An 18,675-nucleotide genomic window follows, 5' to 3' on the forward strand; every position below is an offset into this window, starting at 1 on the left:
CCATAAACCAAGCATTTGGTGTCGAACTAAAGATTTTTATCATGAGTGCTTTCTTTGTCGCTTTAGAAACATAGGGTCCTTGTTCGGATTCGTCATTTTTTACCCTATAAGAAATGGGTTTATTTGGCGCATTAGCAGGAGTTGCATCCAGATTTTGCCCGCAGTGGGAACAATAGCCAGAGGTGCATTTGGAATTGGAAGGAAGATTTTGAGTACATTAGGTATACTTAAAGAGAAAGCACAACCTATTATACAAACTGTACAGAAAGGTTGGGATGTAGCACGAGATGCAACAAATCTTATTCCAAATCCTGAAACAAGAGGAAAAGTTCAAGGATGGATGGACAATGTAGGAAGACAAGCAGGAAACTATTATAACAAAGCAAATGACTACTATAACCAAGCAGGACACTATATGGACCAAGGTGAAAGATTCTTTAACAGAGGATATAACCATGCACAACAGTGGGTAAACAATAACCAACCTCAACCGCCTCAAACGTGGGGAATGTAAATTTTTTTACTGAGATGAAATGAACAATGCAGCATTGAGACAAATGAGTTCAAGATGGATTTGTCGGCTTCCAGCATTTACACCACGTGTTTGTAAAGTTCTTCCTATACCTCAGGAAGTTTTAGACCGACTTAAAAAACCTAAACAACCAGTTGAAAACAAACCAAACTAAAATTTTTTACTGAGATGAAATGACCGAAGAAGTTGAAACGGTAGATTTGACACCACAAACAAAAAGTTCAGAACCATTGTCAAAACCTGTCAAAGAACTTACAGATGAAGAGAAAAATTCAATAATAGAAAGTGCCAGGTCTGGAAATACAAACCCTAACTATAAAGTCACTTTTCATAGAAATGGAACGGCTAGTATCTCAAAAAAGAAACAGACTCTCACAAATAAAATATTGAAGTCTGAAGGAGCTTTCGAGACAACAGATGGAAAAGTTTACTTCACTGACCAACAGTTCATTATAGAACATCTCATTGACTTAGAGTCGAAATATTCTAAACTTTACAACAAACACAAAAAGTTGAAAGGAAAACAAAAACAAATGGCATATGATATTTATAAAGATGTTGACGACACAACTGTTCCTGCAAGTGAAGTAAAGTCAGAGGAACCGAAAAGTGACGAAAAACCGATAGAAGAAGAAAAACCAAAAACTGAAGATAAACCAAAACCAAAGTTTAGTTTCCAAACTAAACCAAGTCAACCTTCATTAGCTGGGATGGGTTGGCGTCAAAGACTTATGGCAGCAGGCGGTTATGTAAAGTAAAGAAAAAAAACATTTTTTATTTTTATAAAAATGCCCCCATATAGAATGGATAGAAAGTCTGCTAGAATAAAAGCAGAGTTACAAAGATATGGTTGGAGAGTTTCGAAGAATTTTAAATATAGGAAGGGAAGACCCATAAAAGTCTATGACAAATTGTCTGGTCTTCGCTACGAAATGGATTTGGAAACAGCACGTGCCAATTATCCAAACAGACTAGAGAGGTTAGAAGAAGAACGTCTTATGGACATGCCTTTCGATGTTAGTGAACCTCAAGTTGAAGGACACGACGGCTTTGCCAGATTCTACTGCATGACGAACAATTGCATCCTTTGAGAAGGAAAAAGAAAAAGGTGAAGACGCACATGCTCCCATGGAAAGAACAAGATATGCATATGAAAAGTATCGTGAAGTTAGAAGTCAAATTACATCTGGTCGAACCTTTACAGTAAACTTTGACGAAGGAAAGAACAAAGAAGGCTTCATGGGAGTACTTGCTGCAATTCAAGACGGAAATAAGAAAGGACACAATCTCAGATTGACCATAACAGATTTGGATGGTCACATTTACTATGCACATGGCAATGAACAAACAGCCGCAAAACTTCTTGACGCTTTCAAGACTACAAAGAGAGAACAAATGGTTGACTCCGACTCAGACATTTTGAATGCAATTGAAGGAATTGCAAGTGTCAAGTTCGAATGGTACCAACCTAACCATCAAGCAGTCAGACAACATGCTGGATACTTCCCGTTCATAAATAAGTCTGACATTGACTTGACAAGGTATGGAATTTACAATTCAATTGAAACAATTGTCAATGAACCTTGTATTCTTACATGTCTCAGGAACTCTGGTCTTGTTACAGATGAGAAGATGAAGTATCTTGAGTCATGTGTGAAGACAAGGTACATTCTCAGAGGTCAATTGGCAAAAATTGCACCGTTGGCAAATGTCAATATCCGAGTCAACATACTTACAGCTAAAGGTTCTTCACATGACGACTATGTTGTTGAGTTCAATTTACCATGGTTGAAGATTGCAATTGTCCACAACCACTTCATGTTGAACGAAAGTCTTACAAACCCATTGTTCGGAAAAGGCAAGTGCAACATTGTCAGAGCTGTAAACATTCTTTTCGAGAAAGGTTTGTTGGAACCAATTCCAGATGACAAGCTGACAGAAACTTTTGTACCAAAAGACGAAACAAACTTTTCACTGTTGGCAAGACCAAAAGTTGTTCCAGACAAAGTTCTAGTACAAAAGAAGTACACAATTCCACAAGGAGTTGGATTGTTCGGATACCAACCTGAACCAGAAGAACTTCCAATGAGGTTGCAAGAACTTCAAGATGCTATAAACAAACTTCCATTGAGACATCCAATTGACGTCAAATTGTATTGGAGAGCATCTGAGTTAGGTCAGAAGGTTTTATATGAAACAGGTTGCTTCGACGATGTTTATGAGATAACAGGAGAAGTTTCTCAGAAGATAAGAGACTCACTTGAATTTCCACAAACTGGACCAATTGGTTGCGACAAGTTCGACTCAGATGAAAAGATATACTATGTCGACCTTAACGCTGCATACATGAGGTTTGTCCAATATATTCCGACTGGAATTCCAAACGAAGATGGTGAGTTCCCGGGAAGGAACTATACAGTTGGAAAAGTCATACAACAACTGTATGATATTAGGAAAGCTTCAAACCCCAAACTTGCAATGACACTCAAATTGCTTATGAATTCGACATGGGGATATTCCATTAAGAAACCTCAAGAGATGAAGAGTAAACATTATGAGAAGGTCGACAACTTTGTTGAAAGGTTTTCTCCTTTTGTTTTGAAGTACGAATTCACTCAAGGTCAAAGTGGCTTAGTAACCACATTAAAACCTATTGTCGAACATTGGTCTTATCCTCAGTTCGCAAAGGCAGTCCTTGACAACTACAACAAATTCTTCTCCGAAGTCAAATCGAAAGTGAAGGTTTACTATGAGAACATTGACGCACTCATGACGAACGAAGAAGGATACAACAAACTCATTGAAATGGGAATGGTTGGTGAAAAGATGGGCTGTTTTAAGCTAGATAAGGTATTTTCCGAAGTTCATGTAATATCGAAAAGGAAATATTGGGGTATACTTGAAGACAGCACAGAAATAAAACATTGCATGAAATAAAAAATTTATTTTTAAAAAAGTGACATTTTTATTATTTTATTTGAAATGTACGCTGAGTTTGTTAGTGAACCTCAAGTTGAAGGAAACTTGTTTGTTAGATGAGAAATATGAAATGACATACCATTTTAAAACAATATATTTTTACATATATTAAATGCTTCAGGTTGAAAAACAAAGAACAAAAGTAGCAGATACAAAACCGTTAGACTATATCTTTACAAATGCTGGTAGGACTATTTCAGATGAAGAAATTTCATCCCGAGCATACAGGTTTGACTATCCAATTCGTTGGCTTCAAAGTCCTTCAGATGCAAAGGCAATAGGATTTAGAAGAGTTTTGTTTTCAAATAGAACTAACGCATTTATGTTCGCAGTATATTTTCATGGGCAGTATGAAGGTTCTGATGGTCTAATAGACAAATTTGACGAAATGAGAATCTTTACAGTTCGTTCAGACGAAAGTCTTGAGAAAACTCTAGATGACTTTCAAACTCAAATGAACAAATATTATTGGGAATTTCAAGAAAAATACGACTCTTTACTAAATGGAACATACTATCTGAAACTAGAATATGACAAGATGAACTCCACCGTTTCATTTCAAAAGATTGAAATTAACCCTCCAAGAGATACAGAGTTTTTATTTTGGGAAGTAGACAAACGTTCTTGGGCACAATTTCTTCGGTTACTAAACCAGAACGAACCATTACCACCAGATGGTCCATTTAAATTTATACTTCCACCAGCAGATTTGATGGTTTATAGAAACGTGTTTGACCCTCAAAATGTTATGTGTCATGCAAGTTTCAGTTCAAGCAACAATAGTTTTCTATGTATTGGTAAGGACTTTATGACTTTGCTTCTAAATTCTACGAACCATCTAGTAACAGTTTCTCTGACTTTCAAGTTTGGTTCACAACAAATGGTGTGCAACATATTATTCCATTGTACTATGACTTTTATCTCGAATTGTCTTTCATATATAACTACGGAAAAGTGCTGAAAAAGTATTGAATGTGAAGATATTAGAAAATAACATTTTTTCTAACATCGTAGAAAACTCATGAAAACAATTTATTTTTGACACTTTCACAAAAAACATAAAAAAAGTGAGTTAAAATGAGATGTTTACTGAACTGGCTGAATGTCGCCTTCACAGGTTATGTAGAATGGTTGACCAGAGAAGTGAAGGAGACCCTTGAGAATTTGGTTCATTCTTGGGAAAGGGTTCTCTCTGTTTGGAAGTAGTATCCAAGGACGCTTGGCAAAGAACTTAACAAGAGCTTCTCTTTTGGCGTCCTTTATGCCATCGTAGGCTGTCCCGTCTGGTATTTGAATTGGAATTCCAGTCGAAGTCTCGAGCTGAAGTGTAGACCTTCCCGTTATCCAACCGTTAACAAGCTTGCCTTTTACATTCTGCCTGAGGAAGTCTTTAACAAGCTCGTTAAGTTCAATTAGGTAAATTGCCTCGTCGGTAGGTTCGACCTCGACCATTGCTACTGTCAGAAAAAGTACTGGTACTGTCAGAAAAAGTACTGCTACTGTCAGTAAAAGTACTGCTACTGTCAGTAAAAGTACTGCTACTGTCAGTAAAAGTACTGCTAGTAGCAGTAAAACAACTGCTACTGTCAGTAAAAAGGAAAATTTGAGAGGGTTTTCGACGATAAAGTACTGCTACTGTCAGAAAAAGTACTGCTACTGTCAGAAAAAGTACTGCTACTGTCAGAAAAAGTACTGCTACTGTCAGTAAAAGTACTGCTAGTAGCAGAGATTTTTATCGTTGTGGTCCGACGGTTAAGCCACAAACGAATGTCCGACGTCCCACCAACCGAGTCCATTCCCAAACCAGAGGAACCTAAAGAACCACAACAGTCTCCTCAGCAACCTCAGTTCCAGCAAGTACCTCCGAATTACTACCAATTTCCACCTCAAGGTTACTACCCACCACAAGGCTTCCCGAACTACCCTCCTCAGCCTATGCCTTACTTCCCCAACCCTTGGATGTTCCAGCAAGCTCCACCCCAACAATTCCAATTCCAATCTCAGTCCAAGAGAGACCAAGACTTCGAAGAAGGTCTGAACCGCTTACACAAAGAGTATGCTACAGCTCCAATTGAGAGAAAGTTGTTCCTGGACCAAAAAATATAATTTAGGTGAAGAGGTGAGATTTCACCTGTTTTTTCACCCTCTTGAATTTTCATGAATTTTATATATTAATGTTTTCGTTAAGCCACTTTGTGCCGTCAGTCAGTCAGTCAGTCAGTTTAGGAAAGACTTTAGAAAGTTGTTGGAAAATAAGTCCTGGGAAGAGTATTATAAGGCATTTTGTGAAGAATATAGCAACAGTCTGAATTCCAGCGGTTGCTTTTTATACAAAATTCATGCAGGAAATTCTTGAGTTTTGGTTGAAAGAATACGGTGGAGCCAAAAGTGGCTCGACCTCAAAACAAGCATTTTATGAGCTTACTAAGGGTGTTATGAATGAATTCAAAGATATTTACATACATCCTGACCTCGTTCATTTTGTTGCTGAATTCAGCAAAAATATAATTTAGGTGAAGAGGTGAGATTTCACCTCTTTTTTCACCCTCTTGAATTTTCATGAATTTTCCCGAAATAAAAAATAAAGTTATTTTTATTTTTATTTATTTTTTTATTTTGTATAAAAGAACAGAAATGTCAACAATCGGCACAACAACAATTCAAACAACAGCACCAAACTCGTTAGTCATGAATCCAACATCTATGTTAGTAGAAATGAAAAGCTTCATTCCTTCTTCATATACTTTCGAAACAGAAATACAAAGAATAAAGCAGGAACTTTTAACAAGTAATTTAGACTGTACCGCACAGGATGAAACAAATGAACAGTATCTTTATGAAATGGAGGACCTCATCGACCATTTGCCTAAACTACCTGAAATCCAACAACAAAAGCTCACTATTCCTGAATTCAACGAAATTGAAGTCAAAGCAACTGACTCAGTAGAAATAAAGAAGTTCATACGAAAGGTAAATTATGAATTCCTTGGTTTTCATTGCAACCATAAAGTTATGGACAAAGATTGCGACATGTTATATAAGAACATCTCTGACATATATAAATCTGGGGAGTTTAAGACATACGACAACTTTGTTTCATTAGCTGCAAAATGTGTATGGCAGATAAGAGATAAAGATAGAAGAGGTAAGGTATGGAATGAACAGATAAAACCAACTGCTTCAGATTTAAAGAAAACCATTGACGCCTTGGTTGTTTTAGCAGGTAAGGTTTCAGAATATAACGCAAAAATGAACCCGCAATGTTCTAAATGTAAAGCAGCAATAAGAAAATATAACTACTCAGTCAAAGAGATAGAAAGAATGAGAAACGACTATGCAGATTTAAAGAAAGAAGCAGAGAAACCAGCAGAAAATAAAATGGACATGTTAGAATTTCTGAACAAAAACTATCCAACTGCTGACGATTTCCTTCTATCTGACGTCAAGAAGAAGTATAAAGAAACTTTCGGCATTGTTAAAACATTCGATGTACTAAAAGAAGAAATAGAATCTACAAAACTGTTTAGGATTTCAAATATACATCGTACAATTCATGTGAAACGCTTATAAAATAACTGGGGTAGAAATGAGGTGAAAAAAGAGGTGAAATCTCACCTCTTCACCTAAAATATATTTTTGCTGAATTCAGCAACAAAATTCTGAGTAAAATGGCATATGGCTTGTGTCAAACCGTTGAGTTTTCACAAAATTTAAAAAATAACGTTTACCATGTGAAACGTTTATAAAATAACTGGGGTAGAAATGAGGTGAAAAAAGAGGTGAAATCTCACCTCTTCACCTAAAATATATTTTTATTGAATTCAGCACAAAAATCATGAATTTCCTTAAGATAGAAAAAATAAAGTTAGTTTTATTTTTATTTATTTTTTTTATTTTGTATGTAAAGACAGATATGTCAACAACAGAGAACACAACAACAGTTATAGTCCATGAAGCTATAAATGAGAATACGAGTACATACAGTATAACAAACAGTTACGTCTCATTCGTTCGGTCAAAGACGATATGTACCAAATGCAAAGTATTTTGAATGCTCTTCGTTCTACAAAGCAAGCATATCATTGGTTTGAAAACCAACAGACAAAAGAACTTTTAGAAGAATTTCCTCATATGATTGCTTCCCTCGGAAACGAGAGAAGAGATTCCGTACGAAAATCGCAAGAATTTGGCTCCTGGTTTGAAAGGATATTATGTTCATAGACTTTTAGTAAATGCTGTAGCAATGTGGGCTTCACCTCGTTATGCTTGTATATATTTTCATGATGTTAGATGAACTATATAAAGCAGAACGTGAAGAGATGGAAAAGAAACTTCATGCAAAAGATGAAGTCATTGAAGCAAAAGACAAAAGCATTCAGAAAAGAATACCACGTTCGGTACCAAAAGGTAAGGAAAAGAACTATAAGTATATTGATTTATACTGAAGAGATGGAAAATGAAGAAGATAAAGATATGGTTATGTTGCATTTAGTCAGAAGAAACAACAAAAGCTTTTACGACCTTGCTAAGATTTACAAATCTGACAGAAATTGGTTCTATCGCGAAAACTTACCGATTTCAATGACCCCAAATGAAGATGTGAAACAAATAGTTCAAGATACGTTACCTCAAACACACTATGATATGAAAGGTTGTACAATTTTTACCTTCAAAGAAGACTTACCGCTACTGAAAGAAAAAATAACAGAGTATTTTGACAACTTCAAACAAGTAGGGTAGATGAACCATTTATTTTTATTGACTTTTTACAATTTGAACTTTGTTTGCGTAGATATGAATTCTGAAAGAAGTATGAGGGTCTTGTATGACTTGTACTTCTCCCATAGTTCATGTCTGTCAAACTTACCTGCCATGGACTCTTTCATAAGTTCCATGAAATCGTCTTCGGACAATCCGGGGAAAAGTATTATGTCAGTAAGTATTCTTTTAACATCCTTACTTAAACTCTTTGCTGTCTGTACACATATTACGACTGAAATGTTAAAGTGCCTAAGTTTCTTAAGAATTCGACACATATCTTGTTCTCTGTTCTTTAACAAAGGATGAGAGGCGAAATCATCTAAGATAAGAAGACATCTATGAGGGTAAGTCTTCCAATCGTAAGATTGCAATTTCTTCGAAATGTATTTATCTCTTTCTGTTTGTTTCTGAAGTGTTTCTTCTCTAATTCTCTGCATTTCCTCATTTGGGTCTTTAAACTTCGAATTTATATACTCATTTATAGCATTATACTTCAAAAAACTCTTCTTTGGTACTTCTTTATCCAATCTAACAACTCAGTATCCTTTATACATACTAACTTAGACTTCTTTATAATATCCAATTGAGCGGTTGGTCAAATTGACCAGAAGTCGAACAAATGATGACTACTAACTCTAGAATGGGTTTCTTCTCATCTAGTTCTTGTTGTTGTGCAGCCATTTTAAGATAAGTGAAAGTCTTACCAGACCCAGGTGGTGCAATTAGACCTGTTATACCATTCTGAGCAAATAAGAACTTTTCATGTATAGGCTTTATCTGAGCATTTTCTAACTTCCTCTTGTTCTTGTTTAAAACATTCTCAAATTTTTTGTCAATGTCAGCAAACTTTTTTTCTAACATATTTTTAGAAAAAGTAAAATTTTTATCTTTTAGAAAATGTCTAGCGATTCGCATATCTATATTCGAGACAAACTTTTTGACAGACAAAACATCTGTCGACCATAAAATCTTACATAGTGTAAACAAGAAAGGTGAATTTGTTCTAAAGTTCTGTTTCTGGGAATATGACAAGACCATAAAACATTACAAAGAGCAGTCTTAAAATTTGTCAATGACAGACTTGTTGACAGAGATGACGCCGATTGGAAGATGAAGTCCAACAAAAGTTCTTAGAATGCAAAGAAGACACATGCGCTGTTCTTGAAGATGAAATAGAAAACAGAATAGATGAGCTATTAAAGGACAAAGAACTTTTACATAAATATAGTTGCGCACAAATTTGACATAATCTCCACCAGAAAGAAGAAAGAGAGAAAAGAAAGAAAGAAGTAGAAGAAGAGAAGAAAGAACCTGAACCAGTTCCAGAGAAAAGAAATTTGACATGTAAAAATAAAATTTTATTTTTAGACATTTCTGGTCAATGTCAATGTTCTCTCCTCTTTAGGAGTAAACACTGGCTTAGACTCTAAAATCTTTTTACCCAATTTACCTTGAACTTCAACTATCTTAGGACTCATAATATTCATAGTCGTCTGCTTTCTTTGGTTCATAAGGTATAACAAGTTTGTATGCTTTACCTTCTTCGAGTTTTGAGAACTTTCTGTCAAAATTTTCTTTGACTGTTAACAAACCTTCTATGTCTAAGTCTTCAAATTTCGCACCATTTTTAGTCACAATAGCAAACTTAACTGGTTCGATGTTCCAAACTTTGCTGAATGAAGACTTTTCAAAATGGTAGAAGTAAACATTCAAATATGTGAATGGGTCTAGTTCTTCTTTAAGTCCTGACATGTACTTATTTACTGAGATGAATTTTGCCATCTTTTTCTATCGGATAAAAAAATATTTTTTTAAAATTTACAGAAAAATTTTCTTTGTATATACACCATTCTGAACATCTAAAAAACTTTTGACATTTGCCAAGAATGTTCGTTTAGAAGCTGCATATAACATATTCTTGACAATATTGTTTATACGAATCGTACAATGACCTTTACATAATGACACAAAGTCAGTTTCATCTATGAACAGTTCATATACACTCTTGTTTGCTTCTAACAATGTTTGTCTCTCTTCGGTATGTGGAATTTGTCTTGGATTGAACTTAGAAATATCTAATGTCATGAAATATGAGAAAAGTGGTTGTAAAAGTCAGATGTCAAAGTTTTGTCTAAGTCGTCAAAATATTCTGTATCTTGCATATGAGCTTCTGACGTTCTGACAACTACATATCTTCTGTCAGAACTTTCTAACTTCATCGGAACAGCATTGTTTGAAACCATAATGAAGTTTGCAACATTTTCACAAACTCTTTGGTCTTTATATTTTCTTTCAACAACTCCAACTTTGTCTGTTTAAGACTCTTCAAAGCATCTGAGTTTAAAACTTTTGTTGTATCTATACTTTGAAGTTCATTGCAAATTATAAGTTTCATATTCTCTATTGAGGAGTTAAACTTGCCACAGATGTTTTCTAAGTTTGTCATATTAGGGTTCGAATAACCTTCTAACAGTTTGCATAAGATATCTGTAAAGAAAGTATTTTACCTGTTCCTTGTTTTCCAATTATAATGAGAGCAGTTTCATTTTTAGCACTTGGATGTTGTAAGATGTTTGCAAACCAACATAAGATATACTCATAAACCTTTTCGTTTCCATTGCATAAATTTCTTTGACATGGTCTAACCAAGCTTCTATAATATTTTCTTTCCATTCTACTTGTTCATATTTATATCCAGTGAAGATAGAATAGAAGTTTGGAGAAGGTGTATAAAACTTTATACCTGAACTGAAAAATCTTCTAACTTTGACAATAAGATATCCCAAGCATCTAACATCTTCATGCCAACTTGTACGACTTTTATTTTCTTAAGTTTCTGTCTACATTCTTGTTCAGACACTATTGTTGCTCTTGGTTTGTTAAAGACAACATCCCATTCTTCATAACATAACATTCTGGGGCAGAGTCAACATAAATGACTAAACGTTTCAAATTCTCGACTGCTTTGTTATAATCTCTAAATGGACACATATTTCTGAATGCTTGAGAGATAATCTGAAACATCTATTCTGTACATTTTTATAAAAATAAAAAAAAATAATATTTTTTTATTCTTGACTTTGTTGTTCCATTTGTTGCATTTGTTGTTCTTGAGCTATTTGTTGTTGAAGTTGTTCTTGTAATACAATACTTTCACAGTTGCATCTTCCAATTCGAAACTTTCTGCGTCATTGACAATACATAGGACATAAAAGTTTTACAGGAACAAAGTTTGCGTCAACTAATGTCAACGTTATACTTGCCAAAGTGTTTGAGTTCACTAAGGTTGAAAATTCTGCATTCGAATGAACAATAGGCAAACCAGCAGAGAAAGTATTGTTTATACGCATAAGTATCTTTTGGTCATAATAGTTTCTGTCGACATTCGAATAACACTTTGAACCTAAGTTTGAAACAATATATAAGATTGGTGTGCTTAATGTAAATGGAATAGACATTCCTTGTATGACACCTTTTCCTGTATAGAAACTGTTGGTAGTAAAAACCAGATATAAGTTTTGTATTATAGCTCATATCATTAATAGTAAACTCAGTCGACATCCAAACATAATGAACCTGCTCTAGTTGCAGCACATGTTACACCCGTACTTAAAGTATTAAATAAGTCAACAAAACCTGTTGGTGGTATATCTGAGTAAGTATCTTCAAAGGAGTATTTTTACCATTCACAACAATAAAGTCTTCTGGTGTCAAAAGAGCAAAACAGGCTTTAGTCGTCATTGTGTTTAAGGTTAGTTTACAATACCGTCCTTGAGGACTTTGTAAGTTTGTTGTTATAGAATTATATGACTCAGGTTTTTAGTCGTAATAGTATAAACATTATGTCTTCTGCCATTTACTTAGCAAATAAATTTTAATGAAATGTTGTGGTCGTCAAATATTTTTATAACGTCTGGGAAACATATTTAAGTTCAACGTTTCACCTCCTTTCATAACGTATATCTTGTCAATGGCATTATATGAAACACCACAGCAACTAATGTCGGGTTCTATTTCTTTGATGTTTATATCGTCTGCCTCTGTCAAAAGTTTCAATAGTTCTTTCAAAACTTCATGAGGTGCAATGACATATGAGTTCACTTTTACAGGGTTGTGTTCGACCAAGTTTAACATTATACTTAAAGCTTGACAAATCTTCTCCTGAGTTTGAAGTTTGTCTTTCAGTTGTTGGTAGTCGTTTCGAATATCTGCAACAGAACTTAAGTCTCTGCTAACTTCAGGATATGTTGGTTCTTTTACAGGAAACATTGTTATACCATCTTCGTCTTCGTATGGTTTCCCCACTTCAACATCTCTGTCTTTGACATTGACAACAACACTTTGACTGTTTGTTTGAGTTGGTGAATTTAACTTCACATCTGCCACCGCCATTAAACCTTTTGAAACACTTACGCTTCTATTTTCGGAAATGACATTTTACTTAGAATAAAAAGATGGACGTATTCGGATATCTTATTGAATTGAAGCAGAACAAAGTTTTACTCACAACAATACAAATACATTGACAGAATAGTTCTTTACACAAACAATGGAAAATGTTATAGAATAGCAGTCTTTGCTGAACCTAAATATTTTCATAAAGCAAAGAAAGTTGGTATAACTGAAATGGTGAAAGTTCTTGAAGCAGACAAAAATATAACTTCAAAACTTACAGATATTACTAAAGGAAAGTTTATAATACAATATTATGTAAAAACTGGCGTACTGTCAATATTTGACGGAGAGAAGTCAGTTCAAGAACAACTTACTGACCTGCTGCCAAAATCTGCTCGATGGAAGCTGTCGTTATGCCAATCTGAGGAGCCCCAGCAGGTTTCATCGAACGAATCTTCAAAAGAGCATCTTCCGTGAAAAGTGCTATTGGTTTTGTAAACTTCTTTGCTTTCAATTCATCTGGACCGTCTCTGTCACCAGTATATTGTATTTGAACTGTACCAACAGTTGAAATACCACCCATAAAGTCTTCTGAGTCAGCAAATGGAATGCAAGCCAAAAGTTTGAACGGTCTCCATTTGTATATTGAGTTTTTTGACCTCCTGTATGAGTCCATACTTTCACATATGGCATAATAGAACTTTGCATTTCAGGTAATGGTTGTTGTGAAGTTGTTGTTAAAGTTCATAGCATCTAATGTCAAGTTGTATGACTCATATCCTCAACTGTAGAATATTCTTCTCTGGATAATATTTGCCATCTATGTTTATATGATATTTAATACCAGGGTTGTAGAAACAAGAATAGTCATTTATAGTTCGTCTGAACAGTACAAACATAGTATCTGCATGTTTCATTGCAGTTGTTAAAGCAATATCTGTTCTTGCACCTTCGGCTCCTGGATTTTGGTTTCCAACTTCACCTGCAAAGTCTTTGACAGTATATTGGTGTATAGGAACATAAGTGGAACTGCAATATATTTGGCAGCTAAAGCATTTGAAATATCTGGGTCCAACATATAAACGGCAAGTCTGCTTTCTATTCTCTTGCATTCAAACTGTTCGCATGTGAACTTAACTGGGTCCCAAGCATCTCCAGCAGCATTGAAATAATAGTTTACTTCAGTGTTGAGGTTTGAGAAACCAAAGTCTAAGTCAACTTTGTCTTTGCAAAATTCGGCGAATGACGTTTTATTTGTTCCCTTTACGTCTGTAAGAGTGAATGGGTCTTGTGTTGGTGCAATGACTAAGTTATTTTTGCTTGGAGTAAGTTCGATAGAAATTTTTCCTGCCCAGTTTGCAAGTATCTTAAGAACCTAAAGATGAGAAAGATGACAAAGGAACTCTAAGTTTCAGTTTTACTTTGGTTACTGCTGCTGCAGTTTGTCCAGAAAGGTCAACATAAACTCCTGGCGTTAGGGTCAAGTCTTCTTATTTTCTAATATTTGCATACTGGTCTGTTTGTTCTCTAGCTTGTGGTTGACTGAGTTTCTCAAGGCGAACCATTCATAGTTTGCCCATGTTACTGTTTGAACTAAGTCAGAGTTAGAATATATCTTATATCCCATGAAAACTTCTGGAGCATATTGGTATCCGACATAGAAAATTCCATTGCAACCTTTCTTGTCAGACAACTTGGCAGAGGGTTTTATTTCAATGTCTTGTTCCACGTATAAGAATGAGTTGTCAATAGAAATAATATGAAACCTGTCGCAAGCAATATCTACTGTTGTTGAAGAACCTTCTCCAAACTCACCTACGTTTCCATAAGAAACAGCAGTTGTATATTCGTAAGTTCAGGAACTATTTCTGACCTTCTAATGGCATTGTCGCATTCGTTATACCATTCGGAAACATTTCGTTCATGGCATCCAAAACTGTTGGCGTTATATTCTGAGCGGCGTACATTTCATATGGGTAAAATATAGAATAGTTGGATTTATATATCATAATAGAACCCACTCGACCCAAGCTTTACTTTCTTCTGACTGAGTTTTTAACTCTTCTTTTTCCTTCATTGCACTACTTTCACTAGATGAAGTTACTTCTTCACTACTTTCACTTTGTTCTACTCTTCTTCTTTGGTGTCGCTTTTGGTAACTTGCCCTCTGCTTCAAGTTGTTGCATCTTTGCCTCATGTTCACCTAGTATGTTGTAAATTTCCCATGTCCTTTTTGCCTTTGGGCTCTGGTCGCCCATCTCAGGTAACCTATATCCTAGAAAGATTTCGTCATAGTTTGTATTTGAGTCTTCGCGTATTGTTTGCTGACTCTTTCCTGAGTTTCCGGTTCAAGCTCTTCAAACAGAGCTTGTCCATATGGAATAAGCTCGTTTCCAAATATATGTTTTTGTAGCCATTCTGGTTTTCTTTCCATGTTACCAATAATATCTTTTGTGAATGGGAAAGCTTTTACCCAATGTTTCAGTCTTGCGTCATTTATTTCTGTAGTTGGTTTTATTTTGTCAAGGAACATGTTTTTCAATACTAACATTATGTACTGTCCTTTGAGTTTTCTTAATATTATCCATTCTCGGTTCATTGTCTGCAAAGTAAGTTTTTATGACATTTTGCAAACTTTCGTTTGCAAGGTCATGTACAATAGGTTCTCTTCCTTCTCTCTCCCTAACTTTCTTTCTAAACTCTTCACCAAATATACATCTCTATGGTTCTGTGTAGTTCTTTGAGATAAATGTTCTAGAGTCAGGTGTTATATTTCATCAGCCATGTTCATTTCATACTGGCCAAAATATCTGCATCTTTCATATCTTCAATGGCATTAAAGCCGCGCTGAAAATACCAGCTATACTGGTTCACCATTCACTTCCATTGCGTCTACAACTTCTTGGAATTGAGGTTGTAAGTTTATGAACCACCTATCCGGATTATGCTTGACCCCATCTCATTGTAGTTCATAAGTCTGCAGAAACAAAAGTAGGTTTTGTTCCATATTGGTTAGGTTCTGAATGAACTTTAAACAATGTTTCATTTCTATATGTTTTGTTGAAATTAAACCTTTTATTTTCACCGAGTTCAGCCAAAGATTGAACGTTATATGGTCGTAAGTAAAAAGGATTATTGCATTTGCGTACAGTTTCTTTCAGTACTTCCATTCTATGCTGAATATTTTCATCTGATGTTGGAGTCTTTTGTATGTCGGCGAACATTTTTCGATATTCTTCTACTATGTCAGCCGAATTTTCTTAGACTCTTGGAAAGATTCCATATTCACCTCATACACTTGTTGAGGGTCAAGATTTTTCGGCTGTTCATCTCTTCATTCTAGTTCTGTGAAGTTAGTTTCACAGGAGGGACTTGTTCGTTTTCCGAGCTCTTCTAGCTGTTGTTGCTGAACTATTTCTTCCATGTCTGGTTGTATGAACTTCTTCCTGTTAGTTCTTGTACCTCATCTGCTGGAATTTCATATATTCCGAGCCCGTTTTTAACAAGTCCCTATCTAAGTCATCCGGACTCATAAACCTTTCTTCTTTCGTTCCGTCTCTATTTTTTACGCATTTCATGAAGAGAGTTGAATTATCATTTAGCTCTGACACACAAATATCTCGGATAAATTCATTCATGTCATTTGGATGATATGCTATTAAATCATATCCTTAGCGAGCTTGTATTTTCAGGTTTGAGATTATATCCGATTTTATGCTGAGCCATAAAGCTAAATAGGTTCGGGTCAGTATTTCCTTCCTTGAACTTTCTAATAGCTTCTTTATATCTGTCCACTAAAGTCAAGAGTATCTGGGTAACATAATCTTCCTTAAGATTTAAGAATTTTGTTTTTCTTTTATGTCCTTGCTCTGTTTTGTGGTTGTTGTTGTGCAGGGTTTTGAATGTTGGTTGCTGTGCTGGTTGTGGAGGTGGTTGTTGTTGCTGTGTTGGTTGTTGTTGCTGTGCAGGGTTTTGAACTGTTGGTTGCTGTGCTGGATTTTGAACTGTTGGTTTTGGTTGTTGTTGTGGTGCTGGATTTTGAACTGTTGGTTGTTGTGTTGGTTTTGGTGCATGCCTGTGTCTGTGTCCATGTGACGATGTAAATGTTTTAGGTAGTCCTGGTGCAGGTGCTTCTCTTGGAGGGTTTGGTGGTATTAAGTTCCACCAGCTGGCACATATGTTCCATCTGCAGCATAATGTCTACCTGACTTTTCGTTTTTAAGAAAGCATTTACTAGGTCTGTTTTGTGCTGTTGTAACTCTTTTTCTTGACTTTCCACAACAGTTGCTCTACACGCGTCATAGGCACTTTGAACTGCCTGTCTCGTTGCTGCATCTGTTATTTTCGTCATATTTTGTGCTACTTCTCTTAACTCGTTGTCGAAACCTTCAGACTTCAGTTTCTTTCCAGATGAGAAGTCGTTCACTAGTTTCACTTACTATGAAAGAGCTTCGAAGGCATTCTTAAAGTCAGCATTCATTAAAGCTTCATTTGAACTGTCTTCATCCGCTTGTATTTTTGTCCTTATTGACCCTATAAGTTGGGCTGCTTTAGCGTTGGCTTGGGCATTAACAGTCATTATTAGCTTTTATATATTCTGCGCTTTTCATTGCCTTTTGCATGGCTGCGTCGTTATTTTTACTTTCTTGTGCTAAGTTTTCATACTGTACGGTTTGGTTTTGCAACTTAAAAGTTTTTCTGCCTTTACATTTGCTTCAACTTCTTTTTATACTCATCGCTATCCATATATGTCTTCATGGTTTTTTGTTTTATCTCTTCATCTTTCAGTACTTTATATTGAGTAGTTTGGTTTTTCAAATTTATAACATCTTGTTCCATTTTTGCTACTTCTGCTGCTTTTTCTGACACTTTTTCGCATATTCCTCTGTACTTAGTTCTTTCAGTTGTTCTTCTTCTTCTTTTTCTCTACGTTTAACTCATTGAGTTTCTTTGTGTGTCTGTCATATTCTAGTTTCTTTTCGTTTTCACTTATTTGTTTCTGTATGTCTATGTTTGACTTTTTGACATCTGTTATTTGATTTTTGAGTGAACTCAAATTCATTTGACTTTGAGGTTTATAAGCCGTTCCGTCTGCAGCTCCACCATAGCCTGCCATTTTCGCTAAAAGTGCCGCTCTTAACCTCCACTCTGTGCACCAATAACTCGTTTAAAAGCATAGGGTTGCTTGACATTTGTTGCAACATAGTGGGGTCATTCATCATTTGTTGTTGCAACTGTTGTTGTGGTGTCAGTTTTACTATTGGATGTTTCAATGCTCCCTTCCTCTTACGTATATTCTTACGTAGCTTACGTGCATTTTAAGTGAAGTTAAAAAGGGTTTTTGACAGATGTTTATATGACACTTTTTGTTCAGCACAAAAAACTACTCGGTCAAAGTGTTGTCAGTTTTGTAAATACCATCCTATCTCATTCTATAAGGGGAAAAAGGCTTCTCAAAGTATACTTCCTTGGAACGCCTGTAACTTTTCCTGTAGCGATGATAGATCCTTACTTGTCCGGACAAAGTTATACTATTTTGAGTGCTCTACAAAAAAGTCAACGGCTGGCTCGTCCTCAGAAATTTTTTATGGGCTAGAGGGCGCAACGCGCCTGGAAGCCCTCCGAATATAAACTTCATTTATACTAAACATCTTCGGGGCTAGAGGGCGCAACGCGCCTGGAAGCCCTCCGAATAAAAACTTCATTTATACTAAACATCTTCAGGGCTAGAGGGCGCAACGCGCCTGGAAGCCCCACTACCTTTTTTTTAATGACACGAATTGTTGACAGTCTTTTGTGTTATCTCAAAAACTTTTTCTCAAAGTGTATTATCTAGGGACATGACGGCAATCAATAATACTCAAATGCTACTCAATATGTTTTGTAATTTAGCAATTTATGCTAATAACACTTTATTCAATTGTCGATTCTTTTTCTCAAATTTTAGGGAAATAATATTTACCAAAGTATTTTAAAGATATGACATTTAAGTATGATAACACCATATT

General features: G+C 35.4%; 8 protein-coding genes and 5 pseudogenes across 13 annotated transcripts, besides 1 other annotated feature; 8 read left to right on the forward strand and 5 right to left on the reverse strand.

The window, feature by feature from the left end:
• Nucleotides 1-15,687: part of a mobile genetic element that runs on past the window's edge.
• Nucleotides 155-514, forward strand: TVAGG3_0585840 (uncharacterized protein; the record flags this gene model as incomplete). Its single annotated transcript, XM_051239321.1, has 1 exon — nucleotides 155-514. The coding sequence occupies one exon, from the start codon at nucleotides 155-157 to the stop codon at nucleotides 512-514; it is 360 nt and encodes a 119-aa protein (XP_051097145.1).
• On the forward strand, nucleotides 706-1,222 carry TVAGG3_0585850 (uncharacterized protein; the record flags this gene model as incomplete). The annotated part of the gene is made up of 1 exon (XM_051239322.1): nucleotides 706-1,222. A coding segment is annotated over one exon (517 nt), but the record flags the coding sequence as incomplete, so codon positions are not given.
• TVAGG3_0585860 (uncharacterized protein) lies at nucleotides 1,928-2,861 on the forward strand (the record flags this gene model as incomplete). The annotated part of the gene is made up of 1 exon (XM_051239323.1): nucleotides 1,928-2,861. A coding segment is annotated over one exon (934 nt), but the record flags the coding sequence as incomplete, so codon positions are not given.
• On the forward strand, nucleotides 2,879-3,469 carry TVAGG3_0585870 (DNA/RNA polymerases family; the record flags this gene model as incomplete). The annotated part of the gene is made up of 1 exon (XM_051239324.1): nucleotides 2,879-3,469. One exon carries the CDS (start codon nucleotides 2,879-2,881, stop codon nucleotides 3,467-3,469), a length of 591 nt encoding a protein of 196 aa, XP_051097148.1.
• Nucleotides 3,834-4,464, forward strand: TVAGG3_0585880 (uncharacterized protein; the record flags this gene model as incomplete). The annotated part of the gene is made up of 1 exon (XM_051239325.1): nucleotides 3,834-4,464. A coding segment is annotated over one exon (631 nt), but the record flags the coding sequence as incomplete, so codon positions are not given.
• TVAGG3_0585890 (uncharacterized protein) lies at nucleotides 4,598-4,963 on the reverse strand (the record flags this gene model as incomplete). Its single annotated transcript, XM_051239326.1, has 1 exon — nucleotides 4,598-4,963. One exon carries the CDS (start codon nucleotides 4,961-4,963, stop codon nucleotides 4,598-4,600), a length of 366 nt encoding a protein of 121 aa, XP_051097150.1.
• TVAGG3_0585900 (uncharacterized protein) lies at nucleotides 5,279-5,617 on the forward strand (the record flags this gene model as incomplete). The annotated part of the gene is made up of 1 exon (XM_051239327.1): nucleotides 5,279-5,617. One exon carries the CDS (start codon nucleotides 5,279-5,281, stop codon nucleotides 5,615-5,617), a length of 339 nt encoding a protein of 112 aa, XP_051097151.1.
• On the forward strand, nucleotides 6,146-7,081 carry TVAGG3_0585910 (organellar and viral DNA polymerase type B; the record flags this gene model as incomplete). Its single annotated transcript, XM_051239328.1, has 1 exon — nucleotides 6,146-7,081. The coding sequence occupies one exon, from the start codon at nucleotides 6,146-6,148 to the stop codon at nucleotides 7,079-7,081; it is 936 nt and encodes a 311-aa protein (XP_051097152.1).
• Nucleotides 7,643-8,251, forward strand: TVAGG3_0585920 (annotated as a pseudogene). The gene has a single exon. A coding segment is annotated over exon 1 (609 nt).
• TVAGG3_0585930 lies at nucleotides 8,341-9,133 on the reverse strand (annotated as a pseudogene). Its single transcript has one exon. A coding segment is annotated over exon 1 (793 nt).
• On the reverse strand, nucleotides 9,637-10,054 carry TVAGG3_0585940 (annotated as a pseudogene). Its single transcript has one exon. A coding segment is annotated over exon 1 (418 nt).
• TVAGG3_0585950 lies at nucleotides 13,170-14,634 on the reverse strand (annotated as a pseudogene). The gene has a single exon. A coding segment is annotated over exon 1 (1,465 nt).
• Nucleotides 15,688-16,619: 932 nt separating the features above from the next.
• Nucleotides 16,620-17,018, reverse strand: TVAGG3_0585960 (annotated as a pseudogene). The gene has a single exon. A coding segment is annotated over exon 1 (399 nt).
• Between the last annotated feature and the right edge of the window lie 1,657 nt (nucleotides 17,019-18,675).

Source organism: Trichomonas vaginalis, chromosome II (assembly GCF_026262505.1).
Source record: "Trichomonas vaginalis G3 chromosome II, whole genome shotgun sequence".
Lineage (NCBI taxonomy): Eukaryota > Parabasalia > Trichomonadida > Trichomonadidae > Trichomonas > Trichomonas vaginalis.